A 20,287-nucleotide genomic window follows, 5' to 3' on the forward strand; every position below is an offset into this window, starting at 1 on the left:
CATCCACTAATTCCCAGGTCCTTTTCCGCAGAACTGCTACTTAGCCATTCAGTCCCTAGCCTGTATCAATGCTTGGGATTCTTCCATCCCAAGTGCAGGACTCTACACTTGTCCTTGTTGAACCTCATCAGATTTCTTTTGGCCCAATCCTCTAATCTGTCTAGGTCACTCTGGACCCTATCCCTGCCTTCCAGTGAATCTACTTCTCCCCCTAGCTTAGTGTGAGGGTGCAATCCATCCCCTCATCCAGGTCATTAATAAACATGTTGAACAAAACCAGTCCTAGAACCGATCCTTGGGGAACTCTGCTAGAAACTGACTGCCTACCTGACATCAAACCGCTGATCACCACCTGTTGGGCCCAACAGTCTCGCCAGCTTTCTATCCATTTTACAGTCCATTTATCCAATCCACACTCCCTTAACTTGCTGGCAAGGATATTGTGGGAGACCATATCAAAAGCTTTGCTAAAGCTTTCCACTGACTTTCTCATACCCACAGAGCCAGTTACCTCATCATAGAAGTTAATCAGGTTGGTCAGGCATGACTTGCCCTTTGTGAATCCATGTTGACTATTCCTAATCACTTTCCCCTCTTCCAAGTGCTTCAAAATGGATTCCTTGAGGATCCCCTCCATGATTTTTCTGAGGACTGAGGTAAGGCTGACTGGTCTGTAGTTCACTAGATTGTCCTTCCATTTTTTAAAGATGGGCACTACCATTTGCCTTTTTCCAATTATCCGGTATCTCTCCCGATCTCCACAAGTTTTAGAAGATAATGGCCACAGGCTTTGCAATGATATTTGCCAACGACCTCAGTACCCTTGGATGCATTAAATCCGGACCCATGGATTTGAGTATGTTTAGCTTTTTCTAAATAGTTCCTAGCTTGTTCTTTCCCTATCAAGGGCTGTCCGCCTCCTTCCCATACTGCGTTGCCTAGTGCATTTGTCTGGGAGCTGATCTTGTCCGTGAAGACAGAGGCAAAGAAAGCATTGAGTACTTCAGCTTTTCCCACATCATCTGTCACTAGGTTACCCTCCCATCCAGTAAGGACCCCACACCTTCTCTGAGCACCCTCTTATTGCTAACATGCTTGTAGAAACCTTTCTTGTTACCCTTCATATACCTTGCTCGATGTAATTCCAACTGCACTTTCGCCTTTCTGATAACTCCCCTGCATTCTCGAGCAATATATTTATACTCCTCCCTAGTCATCTGTCCAAGTTTCACTTCTTGTAAGCTTCCTTTTTGTGTTTAAGCTCACCAAGAATTTCCCCGTAAGCCAATCTGGTCGCCTACCATATTTGCTTTTCTTACTGCGCATTGGGATGGTTTCTTCCTGTGCCTTTAATAAGGCTTCTTTAAAATACTGTCAGCTCTCCTGGACTCCTTTCCCCTTCAGGTAAGCATCCCAAAGAATCCTGCCCGTCAGTTCCCACAAGCATAGCAAAATGGTCTGATCAGTAGCTAGACAAGACCTCCACAATGAAAAAATATGGCATAGCCATAATGTATATACCACATTAGCTGCAACTTCATCTCCTATGTAACCTCTTCCAGAAGTTCCAGTTACACTTTAACAAAATTATAGAATCATTAAATTTTGGCATATTGGACATTTTTAACTTTAGGGTGGGTCATCCCTATGTTATGCAGAAGGCATGTCTAGATGACAACTTCTGGTCCTAAAATCTACTGATTAAGACTTTATAACTGTTTGGAAAGAGGCAGCAACTCTTCAGGCCTCATTTTTTTTTTTAACCTGAGGAAACATCTTGTTCTAAAAGAATTAGCTAATTTTTTATTCATCCTCTATGTGAAGCACTTTATCATGTGGTATAATTAAAAATGCATTTTATTGCATCTGAAGATAAGTTATCAGTTTCCAGTGCTACCAATCTATTACTTTATGAACCCTAAAAAACATACTGCAGTAGTATGAACTGTGCTAAAATACTCTATTGAACTTTTATGTAAAAGCCACTCTGACAAAATATTGAATAAGTCCTAAGAACACATACTAGTCCTGACATCATAAACATGTTTTTTCCTCCCCATCTGAGTGAAGCTGGAAATGTCACTGTAAACATTAATACAGTATTACGTTACTCTATACTAACTGGTACTGAAAGACAGATTATTTAGCATTCATCCTGATCTGCAAATATTTTGGTTTGTCCTTTGACAAACAGATTTTAGTAAATGCACAAACTATTGTCATTAGACTGCATAGATAAAAAATTTTAAGTCATCAAAAGCATATAAGAAACTGAAACACAAGCAATTGACATGGGGAAGAGGTTAAGACTATATTTTGTTTACAACTATTTAATTCTAACTCCTCACCAGTAAGTGGCAGGATGCATTTTTGTCAATTTTTCTGCAGTCCAAGCTCTCCACCTGAAAACTGAGAAATCTCCCACCACCATAGTTCTCTGATCCTCCAAGGATTTCTACAGAAAAAGTGGAAAATACAACATCTGTATTCCCAATATATCTAAAGTAAAAAAAGTGTATGGCTTTCTTAAAAGTATCTCCAGGTTCTTTATGCGTAAGTAGCAAAATGCCACCCCCCCCCCCCACTTTTAAGGAAGAATTGGAAGTTCAATGATACATTTAGAAATTCCCTTATACAGACTACTCTGTTTGAGCCTCCTGGTTAGCCTGTTATCAGTATATAGGAACATCAAATTTTGGATGCCTAGTAAGCATGTTCAGAAGTGATTTTCCATTAACTTTCACCCTACCCCAGAAAAACCAAACAAATCAAACACTCAATGAGAATTTAGGGCTTTGTATTTCATATAATATTTTTTATCGTTCAGATTAAGGTTAGCACTGAAATGCTGAGCAATTTCCATGCATAAACACAAATTACTTGTAAACATATTTATGTTTATTAGTGTGAATTACAACTTATATTAATTTGAGAAGGCTAAAATATAGTGTATGACAGATCACATTGGGAATTTTATTGACTCATGTTAGAAATGTTTCAATTTGCATTTCTGAATGCCAGATTGACAAAATATAATCCAAACTTGCTTTTATAAGGCATACTAATTTCTGAAAGTTTAAGTTAAATCACCATATTAATTCAAATCTGAATTCCAAGAGAATACCATTACATAAAATGACAGCTTCACAGCCCTCAGATATGTATGAATATTTAAATCTCTGCCTATCATTCAGATCACTCCTTTACCCCAAAAAGATATCCCAATTTATTGAGCTTTAACTGAAACTTTAACAAAATCTTGTAATAACCTGTGGTAACCTAGTGTCTCGAAACGTAAAACTTACTGTACGATTGCTCTGGTTTCAGATAACAATTACATCACTAGTTAACATTTTAGAATTTTACCCTCTGTAATGAATCACATTCTAATACAAACTTTAGAGGTGACTTGTATATTTTCTTCTTAATGTTACTTTCCACTTAATGTTATTTTTAAAAATGCTCATGAAGCACTAAAATCATATTGAAATCACAATAAAGAAAAAATTAAAAATTCCTAATATCAAACATGTGAATTGTGATTAGATCATGCCAAAATTCAAGAAAACCAGTGCTTCAGTTCCACTCCAGATGTATGCTTTTAGAATATCTTTTAAAATGCTTATTACTTCAAATAAAAAAAGACCTAAAAAAGCACTCTGTGTGGCTCAAAAGCTACACAGTTACGTTCAAAGAACAGAATTTGGGCAAAAAACGTACTACCTTGCCTACCTGGTCTCCTTCATATCCTGGGACAAATACAGCTACAATGGCACTGCAAATGTATTACCTCAAATCATAACAAACACCCTTTGTAAAAAACAGGAAGGAAATGAAGCTCATTAATACTATTTCATAACATTCTAAGCTTATACTTCAAAATACAGTTACTAGTTTTATAGTACAGGTCTGAAATTTCCCCCCAAAATACTTGCTTTTACATATTCAACAGAAGATGTTCATGAAGACTAAAACATGCAACTATAAATGGAGCTTTGATCATGGTCACATTTTAGACCAAGTTAGGAAAGATGTGTCTGAACTGAGAAAAATCAGTCAAAACAGCAGAGAGAACCTGGAAAGCAATGTATTTTCTAACTGGACTAGAATATCATGCCACTGCTACATACAAGTTAATGTATGACAATTTAAGCAACCTAAAATCTCCTCACTGATTAATATTAAAATGAGAATCACAGATGCAAAATAAAGGCTATCACTTCTTTGGCCTAGTTACACACTACATAGCAATTAGCTTGTCTAACTTCTCTTTCCAGGAAATGAAGCATTTAATTAGTATATTCAGAAGTAACTACTCAGTACTTAAATAATTCAATTAAAATAAATATTTGTGTATATTTCTGACTAAGATGAATTACAATAGATCTAAATTCTCAATAAAAACTACGTTAAAATGCCTCAGTCTTTCTGGTGCGCACATACAAAGAAATTGTACTTTTCTCATTCTTATATGTATTTCCATGTTCATTGCCAGCTACAACTTTTGTAGCTGTTTTGAGTTTACAGAAGGCAGAAGTGCCATAAACCCCAGACATTTCAGCACAGGGGAACATTTTAATTTACTGAAAGTGCATCAGTTAAAGCATTTGTTCACCTTCTGCTTTAAAATACTTTTAAATTGCCACCCAATCTTTTAATTTGCACAAGAGATTTATATTTCCAAGCACTGATTTATTTACATCAGCATATATCAAGAGTAGCTGAAAGTATAACAACTAATAGAAAAGAAAGTATTTTAGGATGAATCATGAAGAATGTAGTTGTTACAACTTTCAGTAGCTGACCTTCATTTTGACTGGCAGAACTAAATGTAGTCAACCATTGAATAATTCATATAAAAATATGTTAACTTGATCTAAACTATAAAAAAAGTTGTTAGAATTAAGAATTTGTTAACTATGCCACTGTAATACTGATAGTTAAAAACCTTCATTTGGCAGTTCAGTTTCCACAGAAGCCAATTACCCCCCAGTGCCTATTCAGTATGTCTTTATCTTGGTAACTTGCATCATGGCACCTTGTAATAGTAAAATATTTAGGTATTAAACATTTTCAGAGTTTGAGCATATATTTTGTATACTAAATAGCTAAAAAATGCCTCCTGAAAAATCTTATTTGCCAAGTTGTATCCTAGAGAACATTTTCACCTCTAAATCCTAAAAATCATACACTAAGTAGACAGACTAGACCAAAACAAAGGAAACAGCGCTTTTATAATTAATCAACAATTTCAGAAGACATTAAATACTAAAAACAAATTCTGGAACTGACTGCTTCAAGAGATAAATCATCATATATTAAAAAGCATGCACATTAATGAACCACTGTACACACATCAATTTAGCACAAGTTATTAAAGATGAACCCTGAATCCCCCATTTATACAGCAGGGTGGCCACCCATTAAAACTTCAAACTTCCCACAGCCATATGTCTACTGCACCTTAAGTTCAGGCTCTGCTTTAGCTTACACATCTTAAAGCTTTGCTTGAACTCTGAAGAATTCACAAGATACAAAGAAGCTTTACCATAAGGCAAAGTCAGTATACTGCGGTATGCAAATAACCTTAAGACAAACTACAAACCCTAAAAGATAAGGAGATCCTCTAACCAGAAGTAAATTTTAAGGCTGGCTAGTATTTTCATTACAAAACCCAGCAGACTGGCAATTTACAACTATTTACCTTAACAATTTTCATAGGAATGATATATGACAGAACCTCAGAGAACACCTTATTTGGCTACAAATTTGAAAACAAATTCAGTTTAAAATTCACTTCTTTGAAGTGCTTCTCTACATTTTTACCTAACAAAAATCATTAATAATGAAGTTTTAAATACCAGTAAACTATATTGCACTTGATTTTTCTAAAGCTGTGTTTTATTTTCTAAAGCTGTAAAAATACTAAAGTTTAAAAAACCACTACTGTGCAGGTGCATTCTAGCTAATTTTCCATTATTTTTAAGATAGCTGAGAATGGGCAATAATATGAATAAACAGCATGCAAATACATAGTCACAGATACTATGTAATCAACACAGAGTAGTGAATCTGAAGACACACTTATGTTTACTGCAAATGCATTTATTTAATATAAGCTGTTAAATTGTGTTCTATCAGCTGTTTTTTGACTATTCTGTCTACTGTAGAATTCCCAATGCTGATAACACCTTCACCAGTAATAAGATCAAAAATTGGAGCTCCAATATACACAAGCCTCTGGGTGTCACTGATGCTTTAACTACTGTATTACCTATCCCTAATCCAAAAATGTCTGTGAAACTCTGTATAAAATGTCAATGATAAGCACCTTGTAAACAGTAGCTCACCCCAAACCCATCACTGCTAACCACCACCAGGTAATATTAAAAGTCTGCATAAACAAAACCGCACAGTAAATCTGTTATTTCACAATTGGTTTGGATGAGAGAAGACTGATTGTAGCATTCCTATTCCAAAGGAGAAAATGCTCCTTAATAATAACCACCTCTAGTGGCACAGATTAATTTCTTACATATTATTGTACTTTCCTACAGTCTTTCTGGGATGGGACCATACTCAGTGGTTGGGTGTGAAGTGGTTTGCTGTTATGGTGAAACAGGGACCAACCACTCTATTTAGAATTCCTTACCATTACAAGAACCTCCACACTTAGCAAAAGTAAAAGCACTTTAGGACACTGAAAAATGATGGATGCTGATCACAGAAAAAGGGGATACTGAGTTTTTAATACACAGGAATACTGCTGAATCTATTAACAGATGTTACTTTCATATATGCACACTTTTCCCCCTTTTGCCTTGTTTGTACACTACCCAAAAATTCACACATCTTTATAGACACAATCACTTCCAAGAACTGAAATACTCTTTAAAAAAATGCCATGAACTTTGTCAGTTTAAAGATTGTCTTTTATTCCTTCTGGAGAGCCTACCTTTGTATCACAAAATACTTAGCCACCCACAATTCAAGATCCCTACAACATCCCAGAAGGGAAGGGAGGGTGAATGCAACTGTCAACTTTTGAGCCACAGAGGCTCTCCAGGGCAGGCTTTGCAGACCCTGTTTTGGGACAGTTACAATATAATCTTTACCTGATGTTGTAACCAGTCTGTGATTGCATATTTACAGATCAGTTCTGCCTGTCCACTTTCAGATGCTAAGTAGCCTTGATTTCTTTTGTAGGTTCAAGGAAGAATCCTTCAAAAAGATCTGAAGATAAATTTTGTGTTTTAAATTAGGGTTGAGAAAGTCACAACCCTCTTTCCCTCCAAAATATCGCACTGCCTCAGAATGAGATTTCAAAATGTTCTAAGACGACAGACATAGATAGCTCTTTCTTCCTAGAGAGCTTTCAGGGTGACAAAAACAAGGTAACAGAAGTTATAATAAAGACCCTCTGGAGACGCAATACATTATATTTAGATAAAAACGTGGTTAATACTAAATTAAAACAGAACATTATGAATAATCTATAAACCTATCAGACAAGCAGAGTCAGATGCCATCACACAAATACCTTCAACCTACACTCTCCAACCAACCAAACACTCCCCAAGTCCTAGAAGGACATTTATACTACAGCTGTGTAATGCATATTATTTATTGCATGCATCTTTATAGCACCCACCACTTTAGTACAAGCTGAAAGGACCCTTACCTTTATCCTGAGTACAGGACAGTATTTCCTCCTCTTTGGGGTTAGTCACCTGGGTGATAATGGACGGGTTGTCCATGGAAACAGAGTGAGATTTCACCTGGCTAGTTCCCTCCCAGAGGCAGGTTTGTGTGCGTTTGTTTTAGGGTTCAATAGGCAGATTTCTCTCTACAAACTCCTTCAGGGAAGCCAGCCAGGAAAAAAAAAGCCCCCAAAAAAACGCGCGCACGGGTGGGTGGGGGGGCTCCTATAGTGCCACCTCTTCCTCCTCCAGTAGTAATTCCCGGTAAGGGGGCGGGAGGGGGGAGAGAATTAATATCACCCCCCCACCAAAACAAAAACAACACGGACAAAAACCCCGCACCACTTCCTCCCCCAAATTACCAACCCTAAATATATCACCCTCCAACACCCTGCCCAGGAATCCTGTGCACCCCCTGAAGCCCTGCGCCAACCAGCAATCTATACCCACCCTCCCTAACCTGAACCCCCCAATCCACCCAGCCCCCAATTACAAATGGGTCCCCCTCTTCCTGATCGGTGTCACCCCCAAACCCACCACCCCAATAATAAACGGGTGCCCCCTCTTCCTGATCTGTCACCCCCCAATCAACTCAGCCCCCCCAAAAAACGGTCTAATCCCAGCCCCCGTCGTCTTCCCTCAGAAACCTGCAAGAGCCCCCCCGCGCGCGATCGCTACATGCCCCCCCCCCCGGCCGCAGCCTGCCCCCCGCGCGCGCCCCAAGCCCCCGCCCGCCCCCCCGCGGCAGCGTTGCGGGCTCCGCCGCGACACCGGCCCCGGCGGCAGCAGCCGCCACCGCCGCTCTGTGAGGAGGAGGAGGAAGAACCGGGGCTAGGGGGGCCGGGCCAGGCCGGGCTCCAGTCCGGGTCTCCGCGCTGCGCCACAGCCAGCCGCCCGCCCGCCGCCGCCGCGCTCCGAGCCTGTCAGTGCGCTCGCCGCGCGCCCCGCCTCCCTCCCCTCACAGCCAGGCCACAGGCGCCTCCCCCGCCCGCCGCTTCCCTGCCGCGCCGCCAACAGCAGGGCGCTCCAACATGGAGATGGGGGCGGTGGCAGCAGCCGGGCCTGCCGAGCGGTAAACAACGGGGCGGGGCCTCCGCCGCCGGGCGGGAAACGCCCCGCTCTGCCAGCGGGGGTGGCGCCAACGCCGAGGGGCGGGGCTGGCACGGGAGGGGGGGGGGGGTGAGAAGCGCGTCACGTCACAAGTGGGCGTGGCTATTCATTGGGCGGGGCTAACACGCGAGGGAGAAGGGGTAACCCGCAGTGGGCGGGGTCAGCTTTAACAGAGGGAGCGATTCCATAGGGGGGCGAGCTAACAGATAGGGGTGGGGCCAACCTAAAGGGGGTGGGGCCAACTTCAAAGCCAGGTGGGGTTATAATTTAGGGGTGTGGCTATAATTTAAGGGGGGGGGGGCTGTCCCACAGTAGGCAGAGGGTCAACTTCAAAAGTGGGAGAGGTTATTTCTGAAGGGGCAGTGAGGGACTACCCACAAGGGAGGGGCCAACATTAAAAGTGGGAGTGGTCATTCATTGTGGGTGGGGCTAACACATGAGGGGTGGAGCTATTCCAGAATAGAGTGGGTCAACTCCTCAAATGGGCTGTGTCATTTCATAGGGAGCAGGATCAACCCTATTACAACAAAAAGTGGGGTAACCTTCAAAAACAGAGGGGATTATTGGCTAGGTGGCGTCACTGACACAGATGAAGGGAGGGCCATCCCACAGGGGCTATTACATAGAAGTAGGAAGGATTGTGTCCGCTTTTGCGCAAAAACTTGCTGCCTATCTACACTGGCCATGAGTATTTGTGCAAGAACACTGTACAAAATCAGTGCTTCTTGCGCAAATACTCCGGAGCTCACGCTCAGGGATAATCCCTCTTGCGCAAGTATTCTTGTGCAAGAGGGCCAGTGTAGACAGGCATGTTAATTTCTTGCGCAAGAAAGCCCGATGGCTAAAATGGCCATTGGAGCTTTCTTGCGCAAGAGAGCGTCTACACTGACACGGATGCTTTTGTGCAAAAGATGTCTTTTGCGCAAAAGCATCTGTGCCAGTGTAGACGCTCTTTTGCACAAATACTTTTAACGGAAAAACTTTTCCGTTAAAAGTATTTGCGCAAAATCATGCCAGTGTAGACGCAGCCTAATAGTGTTAATGTAAAAAAGTAATAAACAAATAGCTCTGCAGTACTTTAGAGACTAACAAAAAATGTAGATGGTATCATGAGCTTTGTAGATGGTATCATGAGCTTTCATGGGCACAACCGGTTGTGCCCATGAGAGCTCATGATACCATCTACATTTTTTGTTAGTCTCTAAAGTACTGCAGAGCAATTTGTTGCTTTTTAAGTTTTTTCAGTTATAGACTAACATGGCTACCCCTCTGAGGGTATGTCTACACAGCAGCATTATTTTAGAATAACTGAATTTATTTTGAAATAACAAAATGCACGTCTACACAGCAAACCATTATTTCAAAATAATGTTGAGATGGAGGACTTCTTACTCCCACTCCAGTAACCCTCATTTCATGAGGAGTAAGGGAAGTCGAAGGAAGAGTGTTCTTCCTTTGACATTTTGCTGTGTAGACAGTTCCAAAAGCTGAATTAAACTATTTTGACTTCAGCTAGGCAGTTGACGTAGTGACGTAGTGAAATTGTGTATCTTAATTCAACTTTTGCCCTGCTGTGTAGACATATCCTGAAAGTGTTAATCTACATTAATAGTGGGGCTATTCAGTGGGGATGTTCTACAAATGAGAGGGGGCATGCCACAGGCAATAAACACAACTAACACATTTGAAGGGTGGGAAGATCCAAGAAATAAATTATCAAATTGGGGGGGGAGGGGAGAGAGCATAAGGAGGAGAGGAGTTAATGCTGGAATGGAGGGGCCATCCTAGGCTTGGGACCCATACAAATCTGATGGAAGAGGCTACCTTATTCCAGGGGGACACAGCTAATCCACAGGGCTGGGATGCTAATATCTACTTCCACTTGGTGGGATAGAAGTTGGAGGGACTAACAGCCAAAGGGCAGTTCTAGTGCCCAGGAGTGGGAGGGGCTAAACACAGGGTTAAGGCTAACAGGGAAAGTTGTACAAGTACAGTACAAGAGACAGTGAGGCAGGCAGTGTTGGGTGGCTTTCATGGGCAGGACTAACACAGCTCACCAGGTGAATTCATAGAAGAGGGAGACATACGGGGTGTGGCTAACCCAAATGAGAGGGAGGGACTAGTCCACATAAGAAGATGGGTCTGACAAAAAATGTTCAGGTGGCAGCAACAGAATGGGCAAGAGAGGCTATCCTGGAGGAGTGGGCAAGCAGGCAGGGCAGACAGCATGAGGGGCTGTGGCTCAGATGGAAAGGAAAAATTATGAAAACCATTGTCTTTGACTACATTAGGGATGTAAAATCCTGGGAAATCAGTTTCACCGATTAATGGATTAAGCAGGATCCTGCTCCTGCTCCTCCCCCCCACCCGCTCCATCTCCTGTGCAGGGCTGCTTCTGCTCGGCTGCCCCCTCCCCCCCCACCGCATGGGCAGAGCTGCAGGCTACTGTTGGTGGCTCCCCCACATGGGAGAGCTGGCTCCCAACCTTCTGGGGGGCTGCTCCTGGGTACCGGTTATTTGGTACCTAGTAAGAATCACTCGGTAACCTGTTCACATCCCTGGTCTACACAATGTTTTTCATAGATTCCTACAGTATAATCTAAAAAATTCAAAGGAAGTTCTGAAAGCTTCTAAGGGTATGTCTACACTACCCCGCTAGTTCGAACTAGCGGGGTAATGTATGCATACCGCACTTGCTAATGAAGCCCGGGATTTGAATTTCCCGGGCTTCATTAGCATAAGCGGGGAGCCGCCATTTTTAAATCCCCGCTGCTTCGAACCCCGTGTAGCGCGGCTACACGGGGCTCGAACTAGGTAGTTCGGACTAGGGTGCCTATTCCGAACTACCGGTACACCTCGTTTCACGAGGAGTACCGGTAGTTCGGAATAGGACCCTAGTCCGAACTACCTAGTTCGAGCCCCGTGTAGCCGCGCTACACGGGGTTCGAAGCAGCGGGGATTTAAAAATGGCGGCTCCCCGCTTATGCTAATGAAGCCCGGGAAATTCAAATCCCGGGCTTCATTAGCAAGTGCGGTATGCATACATTACCCCGCTAGTTCGAACTAGCGGGGTAGTGTAGACATACCCTAACAGAGAAAATATTTTATTATTTTTAGAGCATGTGTATCTACTGATCCTGATTTTTTTACTGCTTCTCCATCACCATAGATTAAAAATAAACAAATAAAAAGATATAACATCTCTCTCTCTTTCTGTCTCTCTTCCGTCTCTGCTGGGAAGAGTAAACATTGGTTTGAATGAAGGTTTGTTTGTGTGTGTCCCTTTTTACATTTGAATATCCAGCATTATAATTAATAATAACATTTTGAAGGGGATAAGGTTTAAACCAATCTCTTCAAGGTTTAAACCAAACTCTAATCATTTGAGGCCAAAATGAGGCCTAACATGGGGATAGATTATCTCAAATCTACCTATTGCAGGGTTCTTACATGTTCCTTTAAATATTGGGTACAGGACACTTTAATATTCAAAACTCCTGGCCTAGGTGGATGGACCTTAGGTGTAATTCAGGGTAGCAAATCCCAGATTCCTAGATTTAGTTCCCTACATCTCCCTACTCCTGATAAATGGGGGCATCTCCTTCAGTGGTGTCAATAGAAGCATCTCTAATCTATGTTTTTTATGCAAAAAAGGTGTGGTTTTGGTTCAGGTTCAGGAAGCTATCTCAATGTAAAATTGTAGTGGGAGCAAGGCACTGTAGTTTTTAAGTCAATATAACTAGTCAAAGATGACACTATACCCTCAACTAAGGTTTTCCTCAATTAGCTATAAGGATGTAATAACTAAAGTGTCTTGACTGGTTAGTTTCAATATGAAAAACATACTTTTTTTAGCAGTGAAGACATAATCTTACTGTAGAACTGTATCTGGCAGTCCCCAGAATATTAAGCGTGGTTGCTTCATTAGGAAGAAAAAAGTATTTTTAATGCATTTACTAACCCATGTCACACTCCTACAAAAGACAAGGCAGGTGTAATTTTACTTTAGCTGTTGAGGAAGTTCCTATTTTAATTAAAGTGGGTTATTTAATATGGATTAAAATTATACCCTTTTCTCTAGGAAGACATAGCCTGTGTTATCTAGTTTTGCTCTGAACAGAGCTAAATGATTAAAATGGTTAAAATGTCAGCAACCAGACCTCACACTAGACTTCACAAAGAGGATGCCAGTGGAGTGTCAGCAATGGTGGGAAATAAGGCTAATATAGAGAGCCCTTTGGAGGTGTGAGAGAGAAACATTTGGCAAAATCAGCTAGAAGAAATTCGTATTATGTTTAGTTCTAGATACAGTGAGGTCTGTAACAATTTTATTGCTGTCTTTTGTAGAAAATTAAGAGGGCAGGCCTTATTTGGAGGAGTTTGAAATCTACAAGAGAGCCATTGCTGGTTCCTAGACATGTACATAAAACTTCAGGGCTTTATTTAACACTCAGCTAGCATATTCCTATAGATTCAATGCATGTTTCAAACATGTCACTGCATGCCTGAGAGTTACTGTGTACATCTCAATGCCCAAAGTCCTTCAAAAGAGAGATCTGTTTTTTCTCATTAAGGCAGCATTTGCTAAGCAACATTGCATATAGAGGTACCAGTCCTTCATGCTTTTATGCCTTGTATTTGGGACTCTCCCCTTCTATTTTACTACTTGTGTTTGGGGCTCTCCCCTCATGAGAGGGGAGAGCCCCAAACACAAGGCATAAAAGCATGAAGTACTGGTACCTCTATATGGAATGTTGCTTAGCAAATGCTGTCTTAATGAGAGAAAACAGATCTTTCTTTTGAAGGACTTCAGGCATTGAGATGTACCAGTAATTCTCAGGAATGCAATGATATGTTTTAAACACACATTGAATCTATAGGAATACAGGAATCTATAGAAATAACTAATTAATGAGGAGCCTTTGTGCCAAGAGTTAGTGCTATGCTACTGCTTGCCTTCCATCCAGTTGTGCAAGTTTCAACCTGCAATACAGCTTTGGCATCCCAAAACACACATCCTACAACTGCAGAAAGCTCTTTGCAGGTTAGGGCAGGAACAGATGAATCGGTGCAGTGTGCGCTACGTGTTATACATTGCACAGTTGCCAAAAAAGTTGGTAATCACTGCTCTAAGCATTATTTAGCTTGGTCACAGTGCTGGTTATGTTGCAATCCTTTGAGAACTTCATTTCTCACTCTCCCAAGCACGGAGGGCATTTTTAATTATGTAAGGCTGGTTGATGCACATACTTTCCTGGAAATGACTAATTAATTCAAGCCTGCTGTTCTTTTGGTGCTACTTTGAGTGTGGACACTTGTTTTGAAATAAAAGTGTCTACACATAGACCTCCAGTGCAAGTTGGTGTGTAAACCAGCCCTAAAACAAATCCATTCATATACATCCAGAGGCCAATTACAATGGATGCCAGGAGGAGATCAGCTATCCATTTTGGTTGGAGAAATATTTCTCCCACAGGAAACCATAAGAGGAAACAAAGATCTTCTCCATTGAAGAAGAAGAGCTAAAATTGGGCAAGTAAATCAGAGAATCACCTGGATCCCTTTGTGGGCTGCTGTGAGAATAAAAGGTGGGGGACAGGGTGGAATTGGTGCCACATAGCTCTAGACCAACATTTGTTTGTTTGTTTGTTTGTTTGTTTGTTTGTTTGTTTGATTGATTGATGCCAGTCCTTGAAGCAATTATATCTGGGGTCAGGAAAATAATTTTCATAGCATCCTGGATGAAATGCTAGCCTATCTTACCAGAAGGGGGTAAAGAATGCAGAAATGTCCCTGGGGAAATACATTCATTTTAATGGGGTTTCCTTATCAGCACAGATCTGCTTGAGTCGGGTTGCACTAGGCTAGTTGGGGTAAGATATGGAGAGGAGATACGTGAGTAGCAGGCAAAGATAGAGAAAGTATATGTGCTTTGGCTATTGTTAGGGGCCCATAGGAAGTAGAATGTGACTCTGAGCAGCCCTGGAGCTGCCATTCCTTACACCAGAGGCAAGGCAGTCAGTTCCACAATTTGAGAAGTGTTTAAAATTGCCTTTGACCCCTGACCCCACATCCTCCAATCCATCTCCCATTTCTGTGCTGAGTTCAGAGCCATGCAACAGAATTGGAGGCAACATAGTCAGGTTTCCAAACTTTACTTTAAGATAATTTTAAATGTAGGTAACACCTTTAATCTAAGGATCTCCTCTGAGCTTTACAATCATTTATTAAACCCGAAGGCAGCGTGGTATGGCAGGGGGCAGTACCATCTCCATATTACAGATGGGAAAACGGAAGCACAGGCCATGTCTACACTAGGAAACTATGCCAACATAACTAAATTCGACTTAATAACTCTTGATTTAACAAAATTGAAATAGCATGTACCCACTATGGGGAAGCCTTGAAATTACTCCAAGGCAGGCTTCATTAATGTAGACGTGCTACCTTGACTTAGAGCCCCAGGAAGCACTGGGGAGTAGTTATTGCGGAATAACAGCACCGGAGTTTCCACACTAATGTTATTTTGAAAAAACTATTTTACAATTAGTGTTATTCCCTGAGAAAAGCAAGAGTACAGATTTCGAAATGAGCAGCCCCTTATTTCAAAATAACAGGCTTGGTAGTGTGGATGCTCTGTTTATAAATTCGACCTAAGCGTGGTTATTTCAAAATAAAACTCTAGCATAGACCAGGGCACAGAGATGCTAGGTAATTTGCTTAAGATCAGAGACCAAGTCACTTGCACAAGCAGCTCTTTTTCCTAACTCCTAGTCATATGGTCTTGTCACTAGATCATGCCTCCTTTCAATTCCACGGGATGTTTTCAAATGAGAAAAAACTTGTTTTGTAGCAAAGTGTTCTGTGTTAAAAAGGAAGCATTTACTTCTGCTGCTATCAGCTCAATGAGGCTCCATCTTGCTCTTTCTAGGAGAAGTTTGCATTTGACTTCCTTGAGAGAAGAATTAAGATCCGATGGTATTGGAAGGAACGAAAAATACTGCAATTTATCTCCCTACATAAATGCTATAAAGTTAATGTAAACTACTGCATTCTTGCAGTAAATGCCTTGATAGACTGATTAAATGTCTCAACTTCACTTCAACTATTAATCAGTTACAGCAGCTGTTTGTTGCTTTGTATACTTGAAAGAAACAGCGATTACCCCTTAATTATCTCATTGCAATTCAGTCATTGTTTCCTAAATAGTGCCATTATAATGGCAGATTATAGTTGTGAAACAATATCAATACAAAGTTACAGAGTCCTTATTTTATGATGCTTCCATCATGTAAATGTAATGTAGCTGAGATGCAATTGTAATGTCAATGCAACTGTTTGAAAGCACCATTCTGCTACCTTATAAGAGATGATAGTGAGAAAACATCTTAATGCACATCTATTGGGGTCCTGTTCACCAAAGCAAAACAAGGTATAGTTTTCCTTTGAAATATATGTACATATAAGAATCAGGACATGTTAAACAAGGATGTATTAAATCACTTCGCACTTTACTGAGTGAATGCGAATTCCAAACATTCCGTGCTTTTGGGCATGCCTATAGTACAATCTTAACCCAATTTATGGGTCAAATTACAGCCATCATAATAATTACTCCGGTGGCTGATGTCCACGCTATGCTGTTTCTGTCGGTGGGGTGCATCCTCACCAGGAGTGCTTCTGCCGACTGAAGAGGGACAGTGAGGGAGTACTGAGAACAAGGTCTCTCAGCTCTGCGCAGCTCCCTACTGGGAGCCCAGCTGCCCCATGCCTTCTCACCCATCCCTCCCAGTGGGGAGTAGTGGAGAAGCCACCCAGAGGTTCAAGCCTCTGGTGGGGAGATCCATGCCTGCAGTCCAGTCAGCAACCATGCTCCCAGCAGGGAGTGGAGAGCTGGGACCCCAGAGGGCAGCAGCCCTTGTGGAGCGTGGGGAGCCTAGACGTCAGCCTGAGCTGATAGCTTGGGTGGGCCCCCACTGCTTCATTTACCTGCACTTTCACTCCCATTGGCCACGGATTGCCATTCCTGGCCAATGGGAGTGGTGGGAAGCGGCATAGACACAGACACCACTTCCCACAGCTCTCATTGGCTGAGAATGGTGATCCATGGCCAACCGGAGTTGTGATCGCCCATACCTGCAAAGGTGGTAAATAAAGCCGTGGAAGACCCCATCAGTTAACCCTGGTAGATCGGATTCCACCCATGGGCCGGTATTTGCCACTCCTACACTAGATCCCCCCAAGATTGGGGCCCCGTTGTGCCAGGCACAACACAAAGAGACAGTCCCTACTCAGAGGAGCTTACAAATAGGTGTAATGCTTGGCAATGAGTTTGTCATTTAGGACTGAGGCCCATATATATTCCAGGAGAACCATTGAATCCTTGCTGAGTTAGGCTGAATTCAGACTGGTGAGTGCAGGTCATAGAATCATAGAATCATAGAATAATAGGACTGGAAGGGACCTCAAGAGGTCATCGAGTCCAGCCCCCCGCCCTCAAGGCAGGACCAAGCTCCGTCTACACCATCCCTGACAGATGTCTATCTAACCTGTTCTTAAATATCTCCAGAGAGGGAGATTCCACCACCTCCCTTGGCAATTTATTCCAATATTTGACCACCCTGACAGTTAGGAATTGTTTCCTAATGTCCAATCTAAACCTCCCCTGCTGCACTTTAAGCCCGTTACTCCTTGTCCTGTCCTCAGAAACCAAGAGGAACAAATTTTCTCCTTCCTCCTTGTGACACCCTTTTAGATATTTGAAAACCGCTATCATGTCCCCCCTTAATCTTCTTTTTTCCAAACTAAACAAGCCCAGTTCATGAAGCCTGGCTTCATAGGTCATGTTCTCTAAACCTTTAATCATTCTTGTCGCTCTTCTCTGTACCCTTTCCAATTTCTCCACATCTTTCTTGAAATGTGGTGCCCAGAACTGGACACAGTACTCCAGCTGAGGCCTAACTAGTGCAGAGTAGAGCGGCAGAATGACTTCACGAGTTTTGCTTACAACACACCTGTTGATACAACCTAGAATCATATTTGCTTTTTTTGCAACAGCATCACACTGTTGACTCATATTCAACTTGTGGTCCACTATGACCCCTAGATCCCTTTCTGCCATGCTCCTTCCTAGACAGTCGCTTCCCATCTTGTATGTATGGAACTGATTGTTCCTTCCTAAGTGGAGCACTTTGCATTTCTCTTTATTAAACCTCATCCTGTTTACCTCTGACCATTTCTCTAACTTGCTAAGGTCATTTTGAATTATGTCCCTATCCTCCAAAGAAGTTGCAACCCCACCCAGTTTGGTATCATCTGCAAACTTAATAAGCGTACTCTCTATCCCAATATCTACATCATTGATGAAGATATTGAACACTACGGGTCCCAAAACAGACCCTTGAGGAACTCCACTTGTTATCCCTTTCCAGCAGGATTTAGAACCGTTAACAACAACTCTCTGACTATGGTTATCCAGCCAATTATGCACCCACCTTATCGTGGCCCTATCTAAGTTATATTTGCCTAGTTTATCAATAAGAATATCATGCGAGACCGTATCAAATGCCTTACTAAAGTCTAGGTATATGACATCCATCGCTTCTCCCTTATCCACAAGGCTTGTTATCCTATCAAAGAAAGCTATCAGATTAGTTTGGCATGACTTGTTCTTCACAAACCCATGCTGGCTATTCCCTATCACTTTATTACCTTCCAAGTGTTTGCATACGATTTCCTTAATTACCTGCTCCATTATCTTCCCTGGGACAGACGTTAAACTGACCGGTCTGTAGTTTCCTGGGTTGTTCTTATTCCCCTTTTTATAGATGGGCACAATATTTACCCTTTTCCAGTCTTCTGGAATCTCCCCTGTCTGCCATGATTTTTCAAAGATCATAGCTAAAGGCTCAGATACCTCCTCTATCAGCTCCTTGAGTATCCTGGGATGCATTTCATCAGGACCTGGTGACTTGCTGACATCTAACTTTCCTAAGTGATTTTTAACTTGTTCTTTGTGTATCCTATCTTCTAAACTTACCCTCTCTCTGCTTGTATTCACTACGTTAGGCACACCTCCAGACTTCTCGGTGAAGACCGAAACAAAGAAGTCATTGAGTATCTCTGACATTTCCAAGTTTCCTGTTACTGCTTCTCCCTCCTCACTAAGCAGTGGGCCTACCCTGTCCTTGGTCTTCCTCTTGCTTTTAATGTATTTATAAAAGGTCTTCTTGTTTCCCTTTATGCCTGTAGCTAGTTTGATCTCATTTTGTGCCTTTGCCTTTCTAATCTTGCCCCTGCATTCCCGTGTTGCTTGCCTATATTCATCCTTTGTTAGTTGTCCTAGTTTCCATTTTTTATATGACTCCTTTTTTATTTTGAGATCATGCAAGATCTCCTTGTTAAGCCAAGCTGGTCTTTTGCCATATTTTCTATCTTTCCTGCACAGCGGAATTGTTTGCTTTTGGGCCCTTAACAACATCCCTTTGAAATACTTCCAACTCTCCTCAGTTGTTTTTCCCTTCAGTCTTGCTTCCCATGGGACCTTACCTACAAGTTCTCTGAGCTTATCAAAATCTGCCTTCCTGAAATCCATTACCTCAATTGTGCTGGTCTCCCTTCTACCTTTCCTTAAGATCATGAACTCTATTATTTCGTGATCACTGTCCCCTATACTGTCTTCCACTTTCAAGTTCTCAACTAGTTCCTCCCTATTTGTTAAAACCAAATCCAGAACAGCTTCTCCTCTGGTAGCTTTTTCAACCTTCTGAAACAGAAAGTTGTCTCCAATGCTGTCCAGAAACTTATTGGATAGCCTGTGCCTCGCTGTGTTAGTTTCCCAACATATGTCTGCAGGTGAAAGGCTCTGCAGTTTATTCACGTTGGGCAGTCCCTCATAAGTGCTAATGGTCTACCTTTGAGAATGAGGCTGCTTTGTGGAAAGATTAGATTACTAAATCAAGTTCTGACCCTTTTGCAGCCTGCAAAGGCAAGGTCTCCAGTTTTTTTTTGCCACCCAGACAAAATCTCCCCACGCCGCTGTGATGTTCAAAGACATTCTCGGTCTGCCATGCTTTTTCTTAGGAACTCAGTACAAATCATAAAAATGCAAAGGTGAAATAAATATCAACCTAACATCACAATACAATATTTAGCAATACAGAATCATTCCAACGATTACTCTAGGATTGTTACAGTAACTTCTGTTACACCTCTCCAGATGTATTGTGTTTTCACTCACATCCCGGTTCATCAGCAGGGTGTAAATCTACTACCTTCAGCACAGATCCTTTCCACTTCAGCAACTGTAACTGGTAGGAGTAACTGGTAGGTGAAAGCATGCTGCTACCCTCTTCAGATTAGCAGTCTATGTCTAGGCCTCTAGGGAGACACAACACACACATTTACAAGTTTAGTACTATCAACAAAGGCTTAAATAAAGATCCTAACTGGTTAATACACTACAAAGGCAATTTCCC

General features: G+C 41.8%; 1 protein-coding gene across 7 annotated transcripts in view; it reads right to left on the reverse strand.

Annotated features, from left to right (window-relative positions):
* CTDSPL (CTD small phosphatase like) overlaps positions 1–8,331 on the reverse strand; it is a 112,788-nt gene extending 104,457 nt beyond the window's left edge. Inside the window, exons 1-2 of one of the 7 annotated variants that reach the window (XM_025183363.3) lie at positions 7,682–8,331; positions 2,349–2,455 (exon numbers count right to left, since the gene is read on the reverse strand). Coding sequence is in view for 4 of the 7 variants with exons in the window: in XM_025183360.3 (XP_025039145.1) it covers positions 7,682–7,757 (76 nt within the window). In the remaining 3 variants the exon portion in view is untranslated. Of the gene's footprint in view, positions 1–2,348; positions 2,456–7,115; positions 7,234–7,681 lie in introns of all 7 variants that reach the window. The other 6 variants (XM_025183361.3, XM_075922870.2, XM_025183360.3 and 3 more) reach the window with 6 other exon arrangements.
* Between the last annotated feature and the right edge of the window lie 11,956 nt (positions 8,332–20,287).

Source organism: Pelodiscus sinensis, chromosome 2, assembly GCF_052426305.1.
Source record: "Pelodiscus sinensis isolate ZL-2025 chromosome 2, ASM5242630v1, whole genome shotgun sequence".
Lineage (NCBI taxonomy): Eukaryota > Metazoa > Chordata > Testudines > Trionychidae > Pelodiscus > Pelodiscus sinensis.